At 39.7% G+C, this 22502-nt stretch overlaps 2 protein-coding genes across 2 annotated transcripts; one reads left to right on the top strand and one right to left on the bottom strand.

Annotated features, from left to right (window-relative positions):
• The first annotated feature begins 4916 nt into the window (after positions 1 to 4916).
• Positions 4917 to 6097, top strand: LOC105040780 (late embryogenesis abundant protein At1g64065). The gene has a single exon (XM_010917465.3). The coding sequence runs from the start codon at positions 4920 to 4922 to the stop codon at positions 5688 to 5690; it is 771 nt and encodes a 256-aa protein (XP_010915767.2). The 5' UTR covers positions 4917 to 4919; the 3' UTR covers positions 5691 to 6097.
• A 5574-nt stretch (positions 6098 to 11671) lies between these two features.
• LOC105040779 (probable membrane-associated kinase regulator 2) lies at positions 11672 to 13516 on the bottom strand. The gene is made up of 2 exons (XM_010917464.4): positions 12087 to 13516; positions 11672 to 11983 (listed from the first exon to the last, which is right to left on the bottom strand). The coding sequence occupies exons 1-2, from the start codon at positions 13321 to 13323 to the stop codon at positions 11907 to 11909; spliced, it is 1314 nt and encodes a 437-aa protein (XP_010915766.1). The 5' UTR covers positions 13324 to 13516; the 3' UTR covers positions 11672 to 11906.
• Positions 13517 to 22502: the final 8986 nt, after the last annotated feature.

Genomic DNA, 22502 nt, shown 5'->3' on the forward strand with positions numbered 1-22502 from the left:
GTTAGAAGAATTTTGAGCATCTAATGCTCTAGACTTTTTTATGTTTATGAAGAATAGATAGGGTCGATTATGATTCTCATGTAAAATTAATCAAAAGTAAATAATTTCATAGATATGAAATTATGAAATTTCAATCTAAGATTAAGAGATCAAAGAAATTTATTATCTTGCAAATAGAAATAATCTAGTTTCGAAATACTATATAATTATTTATGTTGAAAACTCATGGAACAAGTACTTTGAGATGTAAATAACTTGAAAACTTAAGAACAGTACGAGAGTTATATATTTTCAAAATCTCAAGTATGCCAAGTTTCGAGGACAAAACTTTTTTTTAAGAAGGATAGAATGTGATACCCTATTTTTAAAAATCAAGCCCACCCCAAGTTGGCCCATCAAAGTCCATAGAAAAAAAAATTTGAACGAAGACTCGCAACGGGAGTCTTCTTCTTCCTCCTCTTGCTCGACTCGATCTAGGACTCCTAAGGCAACTAGAACCCTAGGAAGAGCTCTATAAAATCTTCCCTTCCTCCTCCATAGCCAGGCACAACAAACATCGAATTCTCCCTCTTCTTTCTCTTGGATTTTTCCATTGAAGCCGTCGGCACCCTCCTCATTTTTGTCTCAAATTTTTACCGGAGACCTCACCAGAGTCGAAGATAAGTCCCGACTCTCCTTCTTCTCTTCCTTTCCCTCCTTTCCATGGCTTCGTGTATCCTCGTCGGCAGTCAGGATCGTTGGAAAATTCATAAAACACCATGACCCTATTCTGCCCTGTTTGACCGAGCCTTTTCTCTCCCTTTTTCCAACCACCTGCACTGCCGCCCATGGTGTCACACCCATGAGTCATGACCCCCACCTGATAGCCATCTTATCCGGAGGCCTTGGCCGTCGGTAACCGGCCAATGATCTAAAAAATAAAAAAAAAGGGATGGGTCTCCTGTTTTTTATTTTTTTTCTAATTTCCCGCCGATTGAACCATGCCGTCAATCATCTCTAGCTCCGTCGTTGCCTCCACTTGCCGTCGGACCTCCGATCATGCCGCCGCACCTCACCAGAGCACGAGCCACCAAGTCCCCCCTCCTCGTGTCCCTCTGTTTGGCCAGGAAAAGAAAGAAGAAGAGGAAAGAAAGAAGAAAAGAAGAAGAAGAAAAAAAAAGGAAAAAGAAGAAAAAAAAAGAAGAGAGAGGATTTTCTCTCTCCTCTCTCCCTGTCTTTCTCCCTCTTTTCCTCTCCTTTCTCTCTACTTTTTCTCTCTAAAAATTTTATGTCTCCTCCTTTCTCTCTCTAAGAAAGATTTGTAAATCATGTATCGAGCCATCTTTTCTTCTTCTAAGGATCTATGACCCCGAATCAATTTAGTGCCCATATGGTTTATCGGACTGGTCATCCAATCAATCATTTTTTTTTATTATTTAATTTTATTGAATATATGAAATAAAAATTGATCATGCTTTAATATTTTAAATAAGATTATCTAATTCATTTAAGAAAGATTAAAAATCTATAACGATTGAGGTAAGTGGATCTTACGCTCCTTATTTATTTTTTTAAATAATTATAATTTTTATGCAAAGAACTATTTTTGATAAAATCATATTTTTCATAAAATAAGAATCAACATATGTGATATGAAAAAGTATATTTTATTATGAATATTAATTTCATGAATATATTTTATGAAAATAGCATAATTATGAAGCATGAATTTCATTATTTTTTCTATCTATGTATATGTATATTTTAAGAAAAAGATATAAAGATTTCAAAGGCTCTCAGATAACTATGAACGAATCTCTTCGGGAAGGTCGACGTCCGGAGCTAGCATCCACACGAAATATGACCCCGCTAACGGGTATAAAGTTGGCATACGAAATGAGAACTCTATCGATTAAGAAACATGACTCTGTCACGGATATAATAGTGATCTTAATACGAATATCTGTGAGTAATGTTTGAAGCATGACACAAATACATGGCAAAAATGATTTATGATTCATGATTGTGAAATATACATAATTTATGCATGCACGATGAATTTATAACTTATTTTGTTATATGCTCTATGAAATATTTATTTTTGTAATATCTGTTACTTTCTAAATATTGCATTATCATAGAAAACTTATGCTTGATCCGGTAAGAAAGTATAAGTTCTACTTACTGGACTAGTATAGCTCATATTCTTTTTGTTTTCTTTTTCTTATACAGAGAAATAAGATTAGGACCCGCAAAGAAAATCCAAGCTTGGGGATCTACTAAGCAAGCTTGAAAATTTTGTAGCTGAAGTTTAGTTATTTGATGATTACGAACTTATAGTAAATAATTATGAATCTTGAGATATGGATTTGTATTTGATTTTGGATTTAGATGCTCTGAATCAATTTTGGTTTAATTAAGAATTTGAATTGAATCTTTTTATTTTTTTATTTATGATATATTTGTTTTTATAATTAAGAAAATGAATTTAGCTCCGTGTTATCGTGGGCTCCATCTTTTCGGTAGCATGGCCGTGTTATATTCCAGATTTGGAGCGTGACAATATTAATCAGATAGAATGGGTGAATTTGAGTCCATTAACATCCTAGGATGGTTGCCTTGTATGTACTCTTCTTATGCAGGAAATTTAAGAACTCTTTCAAAATTTTGTTGTGCTACAATCTCTACTAAGTCTACCTTCTCTCAAAAATCTAAGCTAATTAAACATATACTAGTAGTGGGCACTCGTAACACACGTATTCAGAAGCATGGATGGCTAATGACGTCTCAGGCAGTCTCTATCACGTTAAAAACACAGCTATAGAGAAAAAGATGCATCAAGACTAAAGCAATAGAATAGTCTACAAAAGTGTGCTATGAAACATTAAAGTCTCTCTTTTGCGCTAATAAGACTCTGAAAATGTTCAGTTGTAAAGGCGTGCAATCGAGCTACAAAGGAGGGGGTTCAGCCACTAAAAGTTTTCTTCCTCTTTAGATAGGAGAGTTCAGAGAGAAGGAAATTAACTATAAGCACAGGCATCTTCATCCTTATGGGTTAGGTCCGGTCTAATGCTGACAGATTACCACCCCGAGCATATTTTCGAGACCCAAGATGAACGCTACCCACAGTAGGGCCTAGGCCATCTCATGTTTGGGTTCAGTTACACATGCCACGGGCTGGCTAGCCCAATGAACATCTCAACCGTTGATCCAAACTTTTATCTGATACATGGTGCATAGACTTATATTAGTGCGAGAATTTTTGTGCCAATATGCGTGCCTGAGACCTAATTCATGTCCTAAATTCTCCAGCTTCCTCATATATCATCAACCATTCAGTACTAGTATGTCCATGAGGCTGAAATGACCGGTAGCCAGACTTTTTTAGCTCTTTGAAACCCAGGCTGGGTGGGTCACTAATTGTCCTGCACCAATCCGGGACTTGATAACAGCATAGACATTCTACGGCATAAATTTGAGATAGCAAGATAATCATTAGTTGTAAATACTATAATGTCTGCTGTTAGGAGTTCCTAAAACAATATTAATCGCAGCCTGCCTTGACAAGTTATCCTCCAAGTCCCTCCGTCGAAAGGCTCTTGTGCTTGGGCACTAATTAATGAACGATTATGTCATATTGTTAAGGTTTCTGTAGTAGTTAATCATAATTCTAACCTGCTTGATGACATTCCTTGGCAAGATCTATAACGCCTTATATAGAATAGCCGTTATCTGACATTTCTATCCGTTCCAAGCATATATATGATGTTAGTAATACCTAACGATTTCATAGATTTTTCTTATAATCTAATCCAATACAGTACTATTTGAGGAGTATATAATGATTTCCACAGCCACTAAATCTTAATTATGGTGTTAAACTGTTAATAAGTTGCTCGAGCTGCTGCAGTTGTATATACTTGGCTATTGATTTTTCCTTCTCGCCCTTTTCCTTTTCCACATTAGTGGAGGAAATAAGGTCATTGACCGGTCAGACCAGGATTTGGCTCCATGCGTCAAAGCTGAGACTTCTTGACTTCAAAATAAGGCTTTCTCGTTTGGAGCTTCTTTAGGAGTCTTTGACTGAGTCCTGGAGATGACAAGTCCTAAAGTCCATGGACTCAGAGTGCTGCTTACGTTCATCTCACAGGAAAGAAGGGTTCAATTTTGGAAAACGATGGACTTGATTTGACCCTCTAACTCCGGAAAATATCCCATGATTAGGAGGAAATCACATAAGAAGCTTCCTCGAAAACAAAAAACATTTTAGAGGAGTACCGGGTTAGCCAGTGCACTTTTACTGTGAGAAATAGAGGATTATCCAATTCATCATTTTTACTTTGAGAGATCAATAAGCAGCTTCATTAACCTGCGAGATGACAGGCTTGAGTCCCCTTCTAGGATTCATGGAATACAAATATAGTTGTAAACTCGTTAATTTTGTCCCAAATCCCAAATCGTCATCTTAGAACTATGTTGAATGAAAATTCTTTTTGGTTCTTTCTATCCAATACAATTATATAAACCTGTCTCTAGAAGCCGTCCGGTTAATCAATTAAAACAAAAATGAGAAGACAAAGCAAATACTAGTAAAGTTATTATATTGACAGATAATAAAACAAGGCAGACTAGGGTGCAACAATATACGGGTGTTGGTATACATTATGAATCCCTTTTTTTCTTGTTCATGAAGTACCTATCTTAGGTCTTCAAAATTCTCATCCATTGACCACGCAACTTCGCAACAAATGACTTCCCGTTTTCCACAAGCCGTGGCCTCTCCTGCTCCCACACGCTAGTCGGAATTCACCAAACCGTGCCTCAGACTCATGACGTTCCACAGTCAACAATCGGACGTGCCATCTCAGTTAACACAATAATAAATAAACCAAAACCAAATTACATTCTCCTCACCCTCCTTTTTTATATCAATGGAATCCATGAAACAATATCAATTACGGACACAAACTAAAGAATCCCCTCCTCAGCCTTCAATGGGGGACATGGAAAAGGATCAGGCCAAGCCCCTAGCCTACCCGTCGCCCCCAGCCTATCCGTCGCCCCCAGCCACCCACTTCAACGGACCCATCGCCGACGAAGAGGAATCCAGCAGGTGGAACTCGTCCCAGTACCTCCGGAAGCGCCGCTGCCTCCTCTTCTGCTGCGGGTGCTGCAGCGCCGCCGTCATCCTCCTCGGCGTCACCATCCTCGTCCTCTCCCTCACCGTCTTCAAGATCAAAGACCCCATCCTCACCATGAACGCCATCCACATCCACGGCTTCGACGTCGGCTGGGGCACCGACCACCCGCTCTCCATCAACGCCACCCTCACCGCCGACGTCTCCATCAAGAACCCCAACGTGGCCGCCTTCGGCTACGGCAGCAGCGTCACCGAGTTCTACTACGAGGGGAAGACGATGGCGGTCGCGTACGCCCCCGGCGGGCACGTGTCGCCTCGCCGGATGGTGAGGATGAACGTGACGGTGGACGTTCTGGCCGACAGGGTGGCGAAGCTGTCCAACTTCACGAGCAATATTCTAATCGGCGAGACGGTCAACCTGACGAGCTACACGGACGTGAAGGGAAGCGTGAACGTGCTGGGGATCTACAGACGGGACATGGACGTGATGATCAACTGCACCATGACTTTGGATTTGTCTTTGATCGACCAAGAGGTGGCAAATAAAGCATGCCAAGCTACGGTCATGTGAGTAGGAAGAATTTATCATGCTGCGTTTTTGGTGGAGAGTACCGGGATCCCCTGTGTGTGCGTTGGCTGGTTTCAATTCAAGGGAGGAAGATCAAACCGTGTAGAACATTGCTGGGCGCACAATTATATTTATTCTTGGTGCATGATATCTTCACAGGGACTGTGTACAATTGTTATTGGGCAGTTAGGTGACGTTGAAAAGAAGCACAAGATCTTATTGGTGATTGCTGCAGACTTATTTTAAAGATATTTGGTATGTAAACGGACAAATTACTGCTCTTATGATATGCATAGAGAGAGAGAGAGAGAGAGAGATTGCGTGTGTCAGGTCGGTACATTTGGTCTTAAATACATTATAGTGGAAATCAGTGATTTTCCTTTCAAAATAAAAACTGGCACCGTTGATCATGGATCATGGTATATGGTGTATGAAATATATATATATATATATATATATGTATGTATGTATGTATGTATGTATGTATGGAGAATAAAGAATATTTCTTTAGAGATATATTGCCTATACATCCAGCAAGCACAAAATGAATAATAGCAATATATCGATTAATTTAAAGTATGCCATACATTATATTATTTTCAAATCCATCGCAGTGATCTTCATGCACATCCAATTTGCATTGATTTTATAAGGATAAAAGTGTTCGACCCATAGAAGGGTATATACATATTTCTCACTTTAAGAGATAAATAAAAATTATCATTTAAAATATATTATAATTTTTTTAATTATTTATGTCATTTCATATACCAAATCATATTTTATATGATAAACTAAAATGCAAAAAAAAAAAAGAGGAACCACTTGCTGCTGTTTTTTCAACTCCACCATCAGCCACCCTGTATCAAATCAGGAGTTGGACTAATCCCCTGTGCCATCTCCTAAAGGGATACTGGTGATCAATCTTGCAGGATTAAAATTTGATTTTTTTTTTTCATATTATATACAATAATAGTTTATAGATTCGAAGCTATTTACCTTCTTTGACGATTTCGTGGTGGCATTTGCATTTTTTTTTTTTTTAAATCATTTAATAAAGAGACTACAGTTATGTCTGGGACTCATATATTCTAATGTTGGCCGCAATGGATACATCCAACCCACTTTGAATTGCACGCAGAGCTGCTTAACTGCAGGCCAAAAAATTCTTGTTTCCAAAACCGAAAAAAGAAAAAAAAAATCTGACTAAAAGAAAAATCATTTGTTCTTTGCTCTGCCCATCTTGGATAAAATTTATTGGCAAAAAGGACATAGATGAGTGGATTGTGCTTGGACACAGGCATGCATGTGTCCGAACTACATCATGCTTCCCCTTTAGGGAAGACAGAAATTGGACTCCGAGCTGTGAGTTTTAAGGTTAAATGAAGGCACACTTAACAATGACTTGTTGGGCCTGGACTGACGAGTTCAAGTTTGTTCCTTTAAATTTGGGCTACACCCAAGCATCCTGTGCCAACTAAGTCTGGGGAAAAAGACTAAATTGTTTTTTTTCCACATTATCCAACTTCTCAGGTTGTCATGTTTTCAGAGAACTGAATCATCTGGCGGATTATCTGGCACATTCAACAAGCTTCGATCATGGTCAACAAGTCTGGCACCACGATTTTTCTTCTATTCTAGCTCAAATCATTGTTGCTAATGTAGGGGACATTCCCCAGACATTGGGATTTCCTCTCTCTGTTATCGAAAATTAGAAAAAAAAAAAAAAACCAAGACTGAAAAATAAAACATTTAGATCTCCAGCATGCCATGTTTCAGTGAAAGGCTCAATGTGGAGACCGTATGAAAATGCTCAATTTTACCAACACCACTTAACCAGCCACAAGGACCGAGAAAAGGACAAGCCACAAGAGGCAAGCTTTACCATGAAACAAATAATATGTCCATATCCGTTGAAAACCCCATTGCAACTAATATATATAGTAGTCCCTGGACACATGGACCACCCATTGCCAAGCACGTACTGTAATTTATAATACCTGTCACAGAAAGAAACAAACGAACTAGCATACATCTTTGTTTACTACAAATGCCTTGCCCATTTGCTGTGGAACCCCTCTATTTCGATGGTACCACTCTAATTATAAGGTTGAAATCAGAGATGAGACAACCCACCATGAACACTAGAATGAAGATTACCAGCTGTTAAAGAGAAGCAAACAATTGAGTGATCCCATGGCTTTTTCAAAGTCAAAGAACCACGTACTGAGCTTTAATTTACGCAATGCTTTGCATTCTAACAGATAACTGTCAACAGGCCGCATGAACGCTCCCTTTGAAACCTCCTAATGTCCCCTACGTGACACAACAGATCATGTGTTGGGTTCACAGACAATTTTTCTTGCGGTCCTGTGCTTGTTCCATGATTTAGCTGGATTTCGCTAATCATTCATGTTCTGTCTCCATCAAAAGAAATGTTCATGATTCTTAAACCTCTTGGGGAAATCGAGTTACATAAACACTTCATGTGACAGGTCTTTTAGGATCTGGTGGATGGTCCATGACATTATAATTGATTGAGTTTCACATTAGGTGCTCATTTGGACTTGGTGGTGGAGTGAGCGTGTCGAATATAATTAAAATTATTTTTTTTAGGACCATATGGACAAGACTTTGTGCTTAGTCTTATTTGTTTAGATTTGGTTGCATTTCAGATCTATCAAGTCTTATTTTTATAGGCTGAAAGCCTAAACTTGACATTTTGAAGCAATTTTTTGCTGGTACCAATTGGACAAAATCAGGTATAATTATGTTCGATTGTAACCTGGCTTTTATTGAAGAATCTGGTCTATGCCTGGGCACTTGAGTCTATATGAACAAATGTACAATAAATCCATTTAATCTTCGCAAGTTTAAGCACGGATTTGAACAGGGTAATTCCTCCATCATTGCAGCAAAACGATTGGATTTTAGAGAACAATTCAAACAATATAAGATTTATATTGTCATGATATTTTCCTTAAAATATGACAACATCTACCAACCCAGCTAATTCACTGATTTCTAAGTGAACTGTCCTTGATTGTTGTTTCATCTCTTAGAATTTTCCTACTGAACTCCAACAAATTACAAATTTGCGAATTTTGAAATCTTCCTACGAATTGTGAGAAAGTATGAGACATATAAAATTCCTCGATGTGTTTACTGTGATGAAAACCAAAAAAAAAAAAAAAGAACTCAGGCTTTTTATATACTTCAGTACCGCTGGTCCCATGCAAGTAAATCATTCCCCCTCCACCACTGTCCGGTCTAAATTATTTCAGGGAACTGGCTCTTGGTCACCTTCTGAGCAAGGATGGTGAAGATGCCAGTGGCATGTGATCTCATTCAAGGCCTTCACATGCCCCACCTCTATCTTGTTTCCTCTAGCATCACACAAGTACCATAGCATAACCTATTCCCTGGTCCATCTTGATGACAAGTCTGCCCACAAATTTATTAAGTCAAAAGGATCAAGTTGATGCCCCCGTTTAACAAAAATATTTGTAGCATACACGAGGTACATGAAAACGTAGGTTGACTCTGTCATCAATAAAATAATCTTAGCATCCAGATCACAATCACCTGCACCGAGCGGTGCCCAACTCATGTAGGTTGTGAGTGAATTGGATCAAATCAAGTTTTCCTGTACCCCAGCTTTCCTGCTTGGATTGAGCCACCCTCCTCTCTTTGAAAAGTTATATCCTACACAACATACATTATACGACGGTACATAATACCAATCACAATTAGAACTAAAAACAGTTCAATCGATTCAATTTTAAATAATTTTTTTAAACCAAACTGATATTTAAGTTTAAGATATTTTTAAAATTAAATATTTGACTAAACACAATCAATTCTTTCAGTCCGTTTTGTATCTGTTTGATTTGTTCATATAGTTAACTTTCTCAAATATTTAAATAATTTTTTGATTTAAATAAATTGATCAATTAAAATAGAATCAAATTAATATTTTAAATTTTTAATTTATATAAAATATATGATCCAACTTTGAATATACATGTAACATAAGCATATATATATATATATATAAATATATAAAATATGTAACATAGATATATATATAAATATATGAAACAACAATAATTTAAATTTGATTTGCCGGTTAGATTTCAGTGTATCATATAAATTAATAAATTAATAAGCAAACAAAAATATTGATTTTTTTTTATTTTATTCATCCCAACCGAATAGATTAAATCATCAAACTGTCGTATTTGATTTGATTCGAATCGGATTGGACGGTTTAGACAGTTTAACCAAAATTTTTTATATCTCTACTCACAATTACTCATTTCTATAAACTTTATTTATCAAAAACTTTTCTCAATGTACCGCTACACATCCATGCGGCTGTCATTGGCGACGTGCACTAAAGACATAATTAGTACATCCAGATATGAAACCTCTAGCACCGTGGCCCTTATCATCCGCCTGTAGAGAATTGAAAGGGTTAAAAGAAAACTTGTTCATATCCACGTAGCTCCATATCCAATTTTGGATGATGAGACCTCTAGTAGTAGAATCTGCAGTGGCAGAAGAGGAGCGTTAAAGTGTTGCATGTCCCATTATTCAATTCATTTTTCTCCAAAATTTGATATCCAACTACTTCTATGGATTCCCCGTCTTTGTCACAGTTTCAGATTGCTCATTTTGTCAGTCTCTAATTCTTACCCAAAAATAAAAAAATAGTCTCTTAACTTTTTTAGATCTGTGTGCCCTATGATCAATTCGGCCTCCAAGCACAGTGAAAAGGCCGGAAGTTCCGGCTAACCTTATAATGGCAAGATTAATTGGGTTTGGGACCCTTCCACTAATAAGCCAATACAAAAACTATTATGATACATAATTCAGTCCAGTATGTCCGGTAAAGACAAATATATATCATCCCTTCCATTTAGAATGATAGCAGCATCACACCCACCATCATCCCGTATTGGTGATACCACCCACAGTGCTCAACTTCAGCATGAAACAAAATCACACCCATCCACAGGTACACTACGTGATCCCTCTATCATACCACCACGTTGCTCGAGAAGCCCAAAATGACTCGAAAATAATAATAATAATAATAATAATAATAACAATAGAAATCAAATGGGAATGGCTGCCACGTCTACGAGCCGTCGAGAATCGGCAGTCCAGTCCACGGACCTCGTGTGAGGGGACCGTTCCTTTCTCTTCTGGTGTGTAGGAATCACATTGACACCCCCATTTAAAACCAGAGCATAGGATTCGTTGACGCCCGCGCGGGACAACCGAATTGAATGCACAACAGGACGCGTTGGGTGGTGTTTTGGCCTCATACCTTCCACCGGTGCGCCTTTCGAGTTGGCGTGCAGCTCGTTCCATGCGCCACAAGCAAGCAGACAAATTGCATCCGGGTCGTACCTTCTTTGCAGTCACTTAGGGTAGAGAGATGAGAGTCGCAGCAAACGAGGAGAGATGAATCCAAAAGAAGGATTAGATAGAGCTCCTCTGCAAGCTTCAACTTTTGAAACAAGAAAAAGGTGAGAAGGATAGAGAGGGAGAAAGAGAGGACGGCTTGGCCTATGCTCTTGCTTTTTTCTAAGCTCACAGGTGGCACGTCAAAGCTTTTCAGGTTTCCTTTCGGGCCTTGAGCAGCTGCTTTCACTTACTTTCCCACAAACTACGAAAGGCCCGGATTTTCAGGTTACTGACGACCCAACCAACCACGCTAAGAAAGACGGGAAAAAGAGAAAGAGCTAAAGAAATATAGGACTGCGCCAGGGCTGCTGCAGTATTGCATATATATGCTCAAAAATATATCTTAGATGTTGATGGTTAAAGAGAGAGCAGCAGAGTTCCCTATGCCGTGGAATCTTTCACATCTATGTTATTGTCTTCTCCGCATGAGAACGAGAAAGAAAAAAAGAAACTGCCTTCCTCCCCTCCCCTCATCTTCCGTGTTACCAACACGACAAAAGACGACTACATACATCACAAGATAAAAGTTCGAATAGATTATAGAATAGAAGATATATAATTACACAAGCACCACCATTTAAAATCTTGAAACCAGGAGAAAGAAACACAACTTCACTGCGGCCAAAAGAGATGTTTCGCCGCTCTAACTATTGACTACAGAAGCACAGATCTAAAGACATCTGACCTTTTTTTTTTTTTTTTCCTCTCGCGTCCCTGGCCAAAACTCCAACGGTGAGGATAAAATCAACAAGCACGGTCGCTCTTATCGGACCTCCCATCGCTCGGATCGCTCTTGGACCGCACCAGCGGCGACTCGGACCCTGCCAAACGGGCCCAAAGCCAGCATGAGAGAGCGATACATAAATTTTAAAACCACCACCAACCGCTACTGAGAGGTGGTGACCGGATCCGGATCGTTCGTACCTTTGGCCGCATTGAACGACTTCTTGCAGTGCGCGATGGCGCTCTGGATCCCGTCCTGCAGCTGGAGCAGCGAGTCGTCCCGCCTCTTAGGGGGCGGTGACGGGACCGCTGCGACGGCGGCCGACGCCGACCGGCTCTTTCCCAGCCGCTTGCACACCACCTTCAACCCCGCCGGCACGTTCACCTTCTGGCCCTTAACGCCGCTCGACGTTCCCGTTGCCACCACGGCCACCGCCGCAGGCGGCGCCGGCGGTGGCGGCCCCGGCTCGGCCACTTCCGGCTCTGCGTCCGTCTCCTCCCCTTCGTTCTTCGCCGCTGCCCCACCGGAAGTCAGCTGCCCGGAGAACCTCAGCTTCTCTGCATACCTCTTCGATACTCTAATGTAGAGCGGCTTGATTTTGTTAAGGTACTTCTGTACCACTTCCTTGGAGAACTTCTTGTCCTCCGCTGCTGCAGAGGACGGCGGCGCCGCGGAGTCCAATTGGGGTTTCGCCGCTTTACTACTGCTGGAGTTTCGGGAGCTGTTGTCGCGGGTGAAGAGCGAGATGATCGGCACCTCCTCCACCTTAAATTTAATGAAGAACCTGCTCTGCTGCGGCTGAGAATGCTGCTTCGGCGACGCCACCACCGCCTCCGCGGCCACGGCGGTGGTCGGGGAGGCGGGAGCCCCATTTGGCTCCACCAGTGTAGATTTAGCCTTCCGTAGGCCTAACATGAAGACCCGTAACTTGGTGGCGGACCTGAGAAGGGAGACGGCGAACTGGGGCTTGGGATCGGCCTCGGAGGAGGTGATCACGATCGAGGATGGCTCCAGCGGCACGAGCTCGCCTTTGAAGAAGAGATCGTCGGAGGGCGAGAGGGTATCGGACCGGAGGCCGCCGTCGCCACCACAGCTACCCTCTGAAGACACCGCGAAATTGAACTCCCTCTCCTCCTCCTCCTCGTCTACCTCCGCCTCCACCGCCACTGCAGAGCCATCCTTCTCTTCTGCACCTTCCTCCTCCTCCTCCCCCTCGCCGTCTTCTTCCGGCACGGCGAACTCCAGATCGAAGAAGGGGCCATCGTCGCCGTCACCGCCGTCTTCGTCGTCGGTCTCGGCAGATGGGTCGAGGACACAGGTGGCGACGGTAGTTGTGGTGGCGGAAGCGGCGGTGCTCTGCATGCTAGCGGCGGCTGCTGCGGCTAGAGCCGCTCCACCACCGCCCCTCCAGTACTTGAGCAAGTTGAATGATTCCATAGTTGGGTGAACCAGAGGCAGAGCTAGCTCTCAGCTATTTTGCTCTCAGTTTTTGAGTCTTTTCTCCTCCTCTCTCTCTCTCTCTCTATTTACTACGTTTTAGAAATAGAGGGATATGGAGAAGAGAAGAGAAAGGAGATAAAAAAAAGAAAAGGGGAGGAAGAGAGCGGGAAGGGGAGGAGAGTAAATCCGGAGAGCAGCAGACGCTGCCAAGGCCGTGTGATGGGTCAGAAGTCAGCAGTGGATGCAGTCTCAGTAGAACAACTAAGGCTTCTTCACAGAACGGACGAAAGGGAGAGAAATTTAAACTTACTGCGATATTTTTTTCGAGTCCGCCCGGTGGCCTTGCTGCAAAGCATATCGGCTGAACCGCACCTTCCAATCAATCCCATCCCATACAGCTGGACTTTTGCAGTTCGTGATCACAAATATGATGCCACTCACCCCAATCAATGGCGAGCTGAAGTCGGTCTCCAAATACCTAGTTACGGATGGGTCACGTGAGGAGGGAAAGGAAGTGTTGTTTGAGAGGTACATGTGTGCCAGGGTTTGGGTTGTGATTGATGGATCTTGGCCGCGAGTGATGGTGGAATGCTGTCGCGCACCGTCTGATTGGTACGATGCCCTGGAAAGGAAAAGACATTTTGGTAAAGCTGGGTTTTTCTTTTATCCTAGTTTAACTTTTTACTGGCGGAGGGGGGCGCATATTGAGAAAGCTGTAGGCGGGGTATCAGACGGGGACGCTTCCCCGTTTTCATTTATCGAGGGATGCTTGGTGCTGCGGATATTATATTTGGCCCGGCTTACGGGTCATATTTTGCTGGGTGAATTCGGGTCATATTTTGCAAGCGATTTTATGGAGTATGGAAGTGGGCATCTGGAAGTCACCCCAGCCACTCCCGGGTTTTAAGACTCTTTTTCACTTTCACCACTTCAAACCCTATTACCACTTGCAAGCGGTAGCCCTCTAATCCACTTGCCCTCATGTCTCGGCTTTACTTGTCTCTTGAGGGGAAAGAGTTGTATCTTTTTCTCCAAAGAAGGATTTATCTTTGTTCGTACGGATTACCATTGGTTCACGTAATGATCACTTTAAAATCTATGCAAATGGTGGATAAAAAAGTTTAGAGTGCTTTAAAATATGTAAGATGCAATCCAATAGTTAATATAACAAAAAAAAAATCATTCTTTCATACAAAAGAAATAATTTGAATCGACAATCTCTTTAACTTTCCTAATGTTTCGCTGATCTCTAGTAGCGATTCTTAACCCTAATGGGTTAGCTTAGCCGACAAACTCCTCCTGGACAGTTGATCTACGATTGCCTCAATGATGGTGAGAGCTTACGAGTATTTTTTCCTATTCCACTCGAAGTAAGCTTTATTTCATATTTGTGATCCAAGTTTCTTTTTTTCTTTTTTTTTTTCAAGATTTTTTGTTGAATCCATGGATTCATGTGTTGATTCACTTGAACTAATTATTGAAATAACCAGTAATATATTTAATAGATAAACCTGCACAGATTCCTTATTTTATTATTGCAAGTTACTGGTATTATCTGAATAGTATTAAGTATATTTATAGTAAAATAATATTATTTTATTATGGAACACATGATTATTTCCATAATTCTATAATACACATTAATTTATATTAATTAGGCATTAAGGAAGTAGCTATTTTAAACAATATTATTTTATTCAACGAATGCATGATTATGACAAATAATATTACTAAATATAGATAGAGCGAAAACAATATGCTAACAATAATTAATTTATTAAACACATGCTTGTATAGGATGATAGTGTGTGTATTTAGATTTAATACCCCCAATTACAATAGAACGATAACAATAATTAACTTATTAAACACATGCTTGTATTGGATGATAGTGTATGTATTTAGATTTCAAACTCACAATTACAATATTATTGATAATATGGTAATCACTGCCCTTTATTTTATTATTAATAAAAGATGCATGATACATACTACATACTAAGTTACTAAAATAGGGTGATCTTGCCACCCACTTCGGGTCGACCATATCTTCCCACTCTTATGCTAAGCAAATATCCAAAATAGTTGAAAGCTAACTTTGTACACCATGCAACCAAACACCCATAAGTCATAAAAATGCACTTCCACTATCTTTAATTCCCAGCAAACCAACTAGCAAAAGTTGCTCACTTTCAGAAAGAGGAAGTCACTCCCGATCCACTCGCACAACCAACCAGGTGTTGTGATACATTACCATCTGGACACCTATGGTCAAAGGAAAGTTCTAGAGTTAACACAAACATTGGTTTGGGCCAAGTGCTACACTCTATCAAGCAGAGATTGGTTTTGGATACTGTCAAACTTTTAAATTTGATGTTGGATTTTGTAACAGGTATCAGTGTAACAAGGGATATTGATGCTACAATTTATGGCATTGTAAAATATTAAGTTTTATTACCTCATTCAATAAAAGAAAATATATCCATGCCGCAATGCAGGCACATACCACCATCCTAAAGACATCGATCACCTTTGTCAGAAAACAGAAAAAGATATATCCTAAGAATTCGTGCAACATGATAATAAAAATCATTCCACTCTCTTTTTACGGCTTTATCGTAAGTTCTTTTTCTTCTGTAATGAACTCATTCATCAAAAGAGACCAAAGGCCAGTTACTCTTCACATGTTATTGTCTTAATTGAGCTATCCTAAATTAAACCTAGATTGGTTCATGTGGACTATGTTGAACAAAATCAATTCATGATAAATTCTGCACAACTGCAGTTCAAACCGTCGCACTAACCAATCCACATCACATAAGATCAAACCAAACCATGCAAGCTCCCAGGCAACTGTGCATGATAGAAATTATGCACTGCATAGGATGGCATATATAGTGTGCAAATTCAAAAATTGAACCTCCCCACACCAATTTGGAGGTATGTGGAATTTTTCAGATCACCTACAAGGTCTTAGGACTTGGCTCTTACGCATGATAACAAATTTCAAGTTCGCATCCAGATAGGAACCTCTTTCCTAACTTACCTTCTAATAAACCCTTCACCAAACCATTACCTCTGAAATGAAGTTCGCAAATATTGACTTATAACAGCAGTGACCAGCTCACCTGATGCAAAACAGCCAATAAGAATATGGAGTCTGTGTCCCGAGTAACGAGGCAGTACAGCTATTGTTCCTATGTCACACTCTCAATGTTCTGACAAGCCAACCATATCAGCAATGACACACTACGATCATTACCTCCAGAATTTTGATTCCACCAAGCCCAGAGGTATCACATCTATTGCAGACCAGCATGGTTTGCCTTGATTTCTGAATGACCATCATGCTCCAGCTCTCAACTCACACATAAACTATCAGAGTTAGTTCCCTGCCAGCCTCATGTGGATTTTAATGTATGTCTCAGTAGCAAGCTCAATTGTTTTCTTCTAATTTTTCCAAACAAAAAAATGCATTATCCGTAAAGAAGTTTCGCATGATTCTTCCCTTGCAAAAGTTTCAAGAAATTATAGTCTGTAGTTTCCAAATCTCTCACAATATGCTGGTGGAAATCAGAATCCAGACTGCTCATCATTGCAAAGCTTTCAACGATCATTGTTCAGCATTTGAGCAGTGTTCTTCTTTAAAGCCGAGGATGAATATCTTATAGTCAAGATAGTCTCCATATAGGTGACAGTATAACTGACATCACTAGCACATCTCAGCTTCCATTTGAGAGTAGTGACACATACTTTTTTCGACTTTTTTAATGTCGAGAACAAAAGATCCACAATTTTCAGGGTGGTTCACAGGTCACAATATGGTCACTCTTGAAAATCCATTAGCAACTTTTAAAATATACTCAGAATTTCTAAGTTTCATTTTGGCATAGAGTCATTGCTGGGGAGAACAAAACATGGCCAATAACTTTATAGTACCTGACCTCTTTTAACTTTTGTATCAGCCATTTGAGAAAGTTTCTAGTTTCTACCACTCATAGTGGACTCTGCTGTTGGTGGATGAATTCTTTTTGATGGAAGTGAGTGGCTGAATTCAGTCGCAGGTGACATGTCTCCATATCACCATATCCCTCAGCAGTCAGCACTACCTAGACAATCACCAAAGAGCAATTCCAAGCATCTTCTTCCCACCAATGACTGCATGCCAAAATCCTCTCAAATCATAACACTAAAGGTTACCATCTGCAAACCTGCACTGCTTCAACTTATTGAATATACTTGTTTAATGCCTTTGAGTCGATTCCTAGTAAGCATCCAAATCTTTATCAACAATGTCCTCATCAGACCCCAAGTCACCAAGGTCACCAATGATGTTAGTTTGACAACAATCTGCAACAGAATAAGCTGGATTATAGCCTAAGACATCTGCTCTTTTAATTATGCAAAAAAAAAATAGTGAGCTTAACATCAAAAGAAAATCATCTAACTTAATGCCTAATTCTTTAAATAGCACACTTCATTAGGATTACAAGAATGATAATTTTGTACCTGTAGAGCAGCTGTAGCTAATCATACAAACACAAAACTGCAGCTTAGGCTGTGAAGTATTTCTAGCTGTGAAATGGCACGCTAAGGTGTTGCGTAAGACAAAAGGGCCTTAATGCAAACCCATCTAAGAACCTCTCAGGGGAAGGACACTGCCACAACCACCAGCATAGGGACAGTCAGAGGCCTTGCCAGAGACTGCCATTAAGTTGAAACCAGTAATGCAGGACATATACCTGAGAGCGTATTTAAGGACTGCCACCACTTGAAATCCATATCACTTCTGGACCAAGTTGGTGCTTTCTGAAAGTATAGAAGAGTGAATTATTAACTTAATGCATCTATTTTCTACTAAGACAAGCGGGCCTATCAATTGAATTGCTCTACATGTTGGACCAGTTCAATCACTGACACACTCGTACATAAGGGGCGCAGGGAAAGGGTAAAAAAAGTTTTACCACAGTAGTGTAATTCTTCATGAGCTGCTTTTAATCTTGTGAGCTCCATAGTGCCTCCGGCATCCCAAACCAGCATCCATGTCTTATCATCAGTTCATCTTGGCATAAAATAATTTCAGCGCATCATCCTGTGAGATGCACACGAAATGTCATATGAAAAAAGATGCATTTTAATATGATCCACATAACTTGGGACTCGAGATGCACAAGTGAGTAATGGCGGATAACTTTTAATTTAAGTCCAAAGACATTCATGATAGAGTTGCCTAAGAATATATTTAGGACTTGCTAATGGGGACATTGATTAGCTTTCAACCATCTACAAGCAGATGATTGAACCTGTAAAGATCAGAAAAAGTTTCATGGTTGGAGGACTATTGAGTTATGATGTACTCAAGCAGTTGGAAAGCCAAGTAAGATACTTCTCAACATTCAGAGGCCGCTATGGCATAGGGCCTTACGGTTTTGCCTTTCAAAAGGTGCCTCACGAGAAAAAAGATCTCATCTCATATAAGCCAGAGTCTTTCTTGACTCATAACCAATGTAAGACTAATAATACCCTCCCTCCTATACCACAAAAATGGTGAATAATATGTACACTTTCTATATATAAAGTTAGCGATCCTAGATCTCTGTAGAGAGTGCAAACCCAGACTCATTCTCTAGTTTCATTTAAATATTTCTACATATCATAGGCTGTCCTGATATCACAATAAGAATTATGTCTTTTTGTTCATGGTTAAGAACTACTTACATGTACTGTTTGGATTTTATGACTGAAATATTTGTCCATTTCATATCTGAAAGACCATTAGTCATCCTCCTTATCATCAATTTACTCCAAGCCTTTCCCCAACTTCTGCAGTCAACAAATTAGGTTCAGGAATGGAACCTATAAAAACTAGGTTCAGAATTGGGGCATAGCTCTAAGTTCAAAAGGCTCCATCAAAAGATTAAGCAGAACTTTCTGACGGAAAGAGGAAGCAGATTTTTACAACTAAATACCAACTTGGTGCCAACCTCTAATCTTGGGGTCATATCTGGGTTAAGGCAACTATAAGCATGAGGGTCATGCCATTAACCCTAAAAACCTAGTTGGTGAGCTGAGGGGACCTCGCTTAAAAATTATTGTTGAAGCTCACTCAACAAAAGAACAAAGAGGAAAGATGACAAAGTTCAATAAAAGCAGGCTGCATTCAGTGTTGCCAAAGTTAGGTTCAAGTAGCAAAACATGCACATGCTTAGACTGGATCTGATCATGGATCAAATCACAAATCACAAGATCACTGTGTAAGAAAATCGATGCATTGCTTGTTCCCTGTGACATATAATCGATCGATCAAAGTGGCATCATGCAGGTTATCAGAGGAAGATTCATTGGCCATGATGAAAGATCACTTAAATATAGTGTGGGAGAGAGAAGGAGCAAATAAGAAGTGCATCTTAGTTCCCACCCATGGCTTGGTACCATGTGAAGTTTTGCAAAGGCCGTTGCATATATCCATCATGGTATTCACTAGTATATATAGTCCATATACAATTAGAACCAAATCTCACAAACTAAGAATTAGATATAGTACGGCAAGGAATTCCATATTGAGTGGTCGAGAAATTCCATGTAAGGCTAGCTTCCATACTAAGGAATTCCAGACCAGATTAACTTCTATATTGGATCAAATATTTCTTCTTTTTCCTTTTTTGATTGAAGGGAGGCTCAGCCACCCATTTTATGGGTAAAATGTCGGGTCAAATATTTCAAAATTGGTCTTTCCTTAATCTGAAGCACTGAGAACAGGTATATATGGATGTACAGCAGTTATCCAGCATTATTAGACTGTTGATCTCGCAATAGAAGAGTAAAAACAAAGTGCAGAATGTTGCATCACTGAATCGATTTCCAAGTGTAAAAGCTTATGTAAATAATTACTGCAAATTCCCATACACCAGCTAAGAGATCTAATAATGTTATGATCTTGTCAGCTTCATGCAATGGAGACTTGGATTGGTAAGATTGTCATTTTGATTAGACTTGGATCAAGAAGATTGTCTGAAGACCTAAAATTAACATTCAGTGAGATGCATGTTGTAACAAAAATGAACAAGATCGAGTACTGTAAACTGGAACAAGAATGAGATCATAAGATCTGATGGCCGAGTTATGACTCCTGTCAGATCATTAAAACTCTATTCAATCAATTATATATAATATAGAATGGAGAGGGAGAGGAAGGGAGAGAAAGAGTTCAACAATATGAAAGCACAGTGAATGAGCATGTAATGAGGGTCAACTCATCCAACAAAAAATGAACATTGCAACAATGCCATTATTGAAATAGATGATAATCGTATTCATCAAAAAAAAAAAAAAGAAATGGATGATAATCAAAGCCAAGCAGAAACTGGCTAGAAAAAATGATATAGGAAGCATAGTAGTTGGAAACCAGCTGCAATTAACTGAGTGTGAGATACCATAAGATGATATAAGCAAGCCCATTCAGGATATGGAAGCTCTATACAGAGTTAGTTGAATGGCCATGAAAAGGAAGGGAAAAACAACCTTAAAGATCTTGCCTTGACAAGTAGTAACCCAAAAAGGAACCACGTATAGCAAGGCATCATTTGTACCTGCTTCTAAGCTCCAGCATGCCACAATCATGTAGAAGAATCAGAAGATAGATAGCGTTAGAAGTTCCTTCTGCAGCTGAGTGTTCCTTGTTATCAATATTCAAACATCCACTGGATTGATGGAGAAAACTAGGACTGAGTACTTTAAAATTGGGGACTAACCATCAGAAAACTTCAAACAATAGCGTAACATCTGTGGGATTCTTTGATCTCTGACGGGAATAACTCACTGATCTTATGTTCAGACCTACAGCAGCCATCAAGTGATCGCTCAAAGAGAAAACAGAGTGGGTATATGAAGAAATACATGAAATTAGTATAAGAAGGAAATGGGAATAAATAGCATATTGGCAAAGAAAAGTAAAAGGTGCAAAGGAAAGGAAAGTGGTGAATGAACTTGGTGATCAGTCCATGCACCCCTTTACAAGGCCAGCCAATCACTTGTGGACATAGTTAAAATGCCTCAAGGTGATCTGCTGCTAAAGTTACATCCATTAAGTTGGAAAGGCCAAAAATGAATGAAAAGTTCATGCAAGATAAATTATTCTTCATAAACTGAAACACATAGAACAGCTATGTATATGTATGTAGTAGTTAAACATGCAACCATCAATAGTCCCACTCAAGGTAGTACATAAATTTTCGCACAAGTAGCTTGAACCACATCCTGCAACTTGAACATTCAAAAGACTTCTCAAATGATCAACAAACTAATACTTCACAAATGCAAGATCTACAGTGGTAGCAACTCATATAATGGCTTAGGAAGAAGGTCGAAATCTCAAACCCGATTCATTTTAGGGATAGACCACTTCCATCTTACACCAGGTCATCAAGACAACCAAGCAAGATATGGATGCTAAACCATCATCTCACCAAAATATCCATTCTTGAGGGTATACTGAAATAAGAGAAGTCCTCCTCCGAAGAAAACAAACAGGATCCTGCTCATACTTCAGTTGCAGCATTTTGGATATGTCCTTGTTTAATATTCCAACAAATTTTGATTGACAAACATGGATCACGTAGTCCGAATCAAAACCAACCAAAATGGACACTGGTATATTGCCATACAAGGAGCATTCGATCATCTCCTGTGATGTAGGTTTGAATCTGGCTCTGGGACCGCGGGTCTGAGCCCCCTTTGTCCTTCTGACTTCGAATGTGCTTAGCCACTGTAGACATGACTCACGTATAGGGGAAGGCAAACAAATACCAATTGCTTTGTATGTGCACAACTACAGTGTCCCACATTTATGTTGCTATTACTAAAACCAACACTAGGGAAGGTAAGATGACCATCACGGGGTTCCATACTGTTCCGTGGATGTTCAATTCCTCCTCCATGAGAAATGGCAGTCGCATAGAAGTAAAGCCTGCGTTATTTTGAGCAATTAAAGCAAAATTCAGTAAATGGTTATTTGTAATTGTCACTTGGGAAAAATGGAATTAAGAAGCACCAAGAGATACATAAATTTAGAGATTCATCCAGTTCTATTGAAGATAGAGGGACTCTGTCAACTAGGAAATATACAATTTGCAGAGATGTATCTGTATAGCATTCAGCTCCACAAGTGTCAACTATGC

The sequence above is a fragment of the Elaeis guineensis genome, chromosome 3, assembly GCF_000442705.2.
Source record: "Elaeis guineensis isolate ETL-2024a chromosome 3, EG11, whole genome shotgun sequence".
NCBI lineage: Eukaryota > Viridiplantae > Streptophyta > Magnoliopsida > Arecales > Arecaceae > Elaeis > Elaeis guineensis.